This window comes from Cryptomeria japonica, chromosome 7 (genome assembly GCF_030272615.1).
Source record: "Cryptomeria japonica chromosome 7, Sugi_1.0, whole genome shotgun sequence".
Taxonomy (NCBI): domain Eukaryota; kingdom Viridiplantae; phylum Streptophyta; class Pinopsida; order Cupressales; family Cupressaceae; genus Cryptomeria; species Cryptomeria japonica.
In genome coordinates, this window is record NC_081411.1 from 631,496,679 (window position 1) to 631,500,896 (window position 4,218).

At 37.3% G+C, this 4,218-nt stretch overlaps 1 protein-coding gene across 1 annotated transcript; it reads left to right on the forward strand.

The window, feature by feature from the left end:
- The first annotated feature begins 1,183 nt into the window (after positions 1-1,183).
- On the forward strand, positions 1,184-2,770 carry LOC131032626 (L-type lectin-domain containing receptor kinase SIT2-like). Its single transcript, XM_057963643.2, has one exon. The coding sequence runs from the start codon at positions 1,184-1,186 to the stop codon at positions 2,768-2,770; it is 1,587 nt and encodes a 528-aa protein (XP_057819626.2).
- Positions 2,771-4,218: the final 1,448 nt, after the last annotated feature.

The following is a 4,218-nucleotide window of genomic DNA, read 5'->3' on the forward strand; positions in this document are numbered from 1 at the left end:
ACACTAAAATCAAATCAAGCATGAGAATAAGATCAAAATACCACAACATAAAGTAAATCCAAATTGCAAATGACAACCAAAAGCACATGGCTGTAGCTAATCTAGCTCTAAAAACACCATGATTTCCGCATAACACGAGGGTAAGTTGAAAAGAGCTAGATTAACGGCATCCAAAGCACATAGCCAAATCCATTTCAAGGAGCAATAATGTAGAAGAGTTTGCTGGAGGGACATTATAGGAGGATAGATTTATAGATGATCCATTTTGATGTGAATAGTTAAGATGATTTTGAACGACTTGTTTAAAGATGGTTATTTTTTCATTAATGTGTGGTTGAAATTTATTAAAATGATTGACTAATAATAGCCTCGAGAAAACATGGACGACGGACGAGAGGTAATTAAACTCCAAATGGACCATGAGGGCAGAGAGCAACACGAAAGCTACAATTATATATGAGTCTTTCTCTCCAACAAGAGCAACCGGAAAGGTTTCGATTTTCAAATTAACAAGAGCCTTTAAATATTATAAGAGTGGCGTGAGAAGGGGAATCAGGCAAAGCAATAGAAATTTTGCAAGATAGAATAAAGGTAAATCTGTACAATTTTGCTATCTTGATTGACAAAAAAAAATTTCCTTGCTTGCGTGTATTTGTATTTGTATTTTGGTTTCTATGGTCATATGTTGAAAGAACATATTTCTGATCTGCCTTTGTTTTTTCTGTTGATTTTGCTACCTGGTTGTCGTTGTGCTTTAAGTTAGGAGAGAGAATAGAAATAGATCTGGATCACTACAATGGTACGGGTATGTGCGATACTTATGCTTTCCCTCTTCCCTCCGTTGCTCAATATTGTAGATGCTCATACAAATTTTATCTTCAACCAATTCAATGCGTCGTCCCTCGAATTGTTTGCGGATGCCTCACTGAAGTCTAATGCCATCTCCCTTAATGGTCAATTCCAATACAGTATCGGCCGTGCTTTTTATCAACATCCCATACATATGAAAGATCGTGGTTCTCTGAATTCTATCTCCTCTTTCAGCACAAGTTTTGTGTTTAGCATTGTTCCTTCTTCAACTTCACACAGCGGTTTTGGTATGGCGTATTTAATGACCCCCCACAAGTCCCTAGAGGGATTTTCATCCAATCAGTACCTTGGCTTGATTAGAAACATATCAAGTATGGGAAAGGCCTCTAATCATCTATTTGCCGTCGAGTTCTCAACTTTAAAGAACTTGGAATTTCACGACATCAACGACAATCACGTTGGTGTGGATCTCAACGATCTCAGGTCTGTAAACTCTACGCCTGCCGGCTTCTGGGCGGGCAACAATCATTTCCAAGATTTGAATCTCAAGAGTGGACAGAATATTCAGGCTTGGATTGATTATGACCATCTTCAAAACGAGCTCAGGGTCACCATTGCAGAAGCTGGTTCTCAACGCCCAGAAACGCCACTGATATTTATGAAAAATACGTCTCTGCCTAAAATTGTAGAAGAAGAAATGTATGTTGGTTTCTCAGCAGCTATGGGAGTCGTTTTTGAAGAGAATTACATCCTTTGCTGGAGCTTCAATACAAACGGAACTGCCACTTTTCTGAACACATCTAATTTTCCATCCTTCATACCTAGAGATATCAAGAACTCAAACGCCAGACTGATTGCTGGTATTACGATAGCTTGCGTTGTCCTCCTCCTTGTGGTGGTGGCAGCATCACTTGTTCGGTTGAAAACAAAGCAATACAGAAATCTTATTGAAGAATGGGAGATTGAGTATTGGCCTCACAGGTTTCAGTATAAGGACCTACATATTGCAACAAAGGGCTTCGGAGAGAAGCAACTTTTGGGATGCGGAGGCTTTAGCCAGGTCTACAAAGGAGTCCTTCCCACAAACGGCCTCCAGGTGGCGGTGAAACGTATTCTGAGAGAAACGGATGATGGGGTTAAGGACTTCATAGCTGAGATCTCAAGTCTTGGTCGCCTTCAACATCAAAATCTTGTCCAGATCAGAGGCTTCTGTAGGCGACAAAACCAGCTATTCATAGTTTATGACTACATGCCAAATGGGAGCCTGGACAAAATGATATTTGGAAACCCAAAGAAGGTGTTTGAATGGGGTCAGAGGTACAGAGTCCTCACGGATGTCGCTGCGGGGTTGATGTATCTCCACGAAGAATGGGAGCAACGCGTAGTGCACAGGGACATCAAGTCCAGCAATATTTTGTTGGACTCGGAGTTTAACGGAAAGTTAGGGGACTTTGGGCTTGCCCGTCTCTACGAGCACAATGAAATCTCACAGACTACTTGCGTGGTGGGAACGCTAGGATACATCGCACCAGAGCTCATACACACAGGAAAGGTCAGCCCCGCCACAGATGTGTTCAGCTTTGGTATTTTGATGTTGGAGGTTGCTTGCGGAAGGAGACCTGTCGATCCCTCTCTCCAACCTGCTCAAGTAGTTCTGGTAGACTGGGTAAGAGAACTTGATGACAATGGCAGTCTGATGGATGCAGCAGACCTGAATCTTGGCGGGCAATACGTTGAAGCTGAGATGGAGAGAGTCCTCAAATTGGGGCTACTGTGTTCTAATCCTCAGCTAGATGGTAGGCCTGGAATGAGACAAGTTCTACAAACACTTGAAGAAGAAGCTCCAATAACAAATTTTGATGCTTCGTTTCATTTGCAGATGAGTAATACTTGGAGATCTCCTAAATGTTACAGTCACAGCGCAGATGCTTCTATTTCTATTTCTGTAGAGGGACGATAAACTCTGCGCAAAAGGTCAAACTGATTCTCTGACGATGCCAGTGTACAGATGATAGATCTTTGCATAGTCCGCTTTTGCTGCTGTAACCTCCTTCTTGGTATCACTTTGGCGTTTCGACTTATAGATGCAGGTATTTGTACTGTACTTCGATAAAATATGCAAGTATAGTTTTGTATATCTTTTAATGGCACCATTTAGTGAGTTGGAAATTGTTGCCCTGATTGCTAATAATAAGTTTATTTTCATATTTTCATATCAAAAAGTTTTAATTAGAAGGATGGAATTGCTGCTTTGTTCAAGAACAAGGAAGATTGTAAGTTGATGCTCCTGCAACTAGGAAATAGCTGACAAGAGTTGAGTTGCTGCCATAAAAAGGAATGTCTTAGAATATGCTCTAGACACATGAAATTAATAAAGAGCAGTAGGAAGAAAACAAAGGAGCTGCTGAAGGGCTTGATGGAAATCGTAGTAATAAAATGTAAATAATGAAAAATGTATGTTCAAACATAAAGACAACAACCTGGCTATAAATATGCCAAATCTAGATGGTCTAATCCAAAAAGGAAAAAATCTTGAAATATATATTTAGTTTTACAAAATACAATAGTTTTATTCACGGCCTTCATAATAGACTGATTATTTATTTACTTAACTTAATTATTTGATTTATTCTAAATATCTAAACCAATCATTTTTAATATTAGTCCCTACAAACTTCTCGTGCAATATATTCTTAAAGTCTCCTCCATATGGTAAAATCGTTTGTAGATGTAATTATTATATCTCCTCCGAGTGGTAAAATCCTTTGTCGTATTAAACCTAATATCGTTTTATTTCCACACAAAATAAAATTTACTCTTTACGGCTTCGACATTATTTCAGGATCTGTGCAATGTCCAACTAACTATTTAACCTTTGGGTGAAGTACGTCAGTTGGAAATGATGTATCTTCATTTGCAAAATATATAACTGAGACGCATTGATTCCTATAATTGAGAATCTTTTGTCTACATATTTCATTATCTACGTCTGTCCTTAACCTTGTTTGCCATTCTCATAATTTGTTCCTTTCCCTCATTGTTATAGATTTAGGATGATGTATCTTTCTGTAATTCTTAAATAATATTCGAGAAATTGAGATCATAATGTGCTTTATAGGTTTTAAAGATGATTTTCCAATAATTATTTTAAATACAATCAATACGTTTATAGACTAATAAACTCTAAATTTCATTCATTTATAATAAATTAGTAATGTGGTTAAGAAAATGTATTTTCAAATTTGAAATTTTCAAATTTAGGATTCAAATTCAAAAATTCAAAAAAGATTTCAATTAAATTTAATTTACATAAATAATTAATGTATTTAAAAATAATGGTTTGTATGTTGTTGCATAAATATATATGTTATTAGATACTGGAGATACAATATATAATCTCACATACAA

Bases quoted from the DNA above. Each gene is read 5' to 3' on its own strand.
- LOC131032626 (XM_057963643.2), top strand. From the start codon at position 1,184: ATGGGAAAGGCCTCTAATCATCTATTTGCCGTCGAGTTCTCAACTTTA.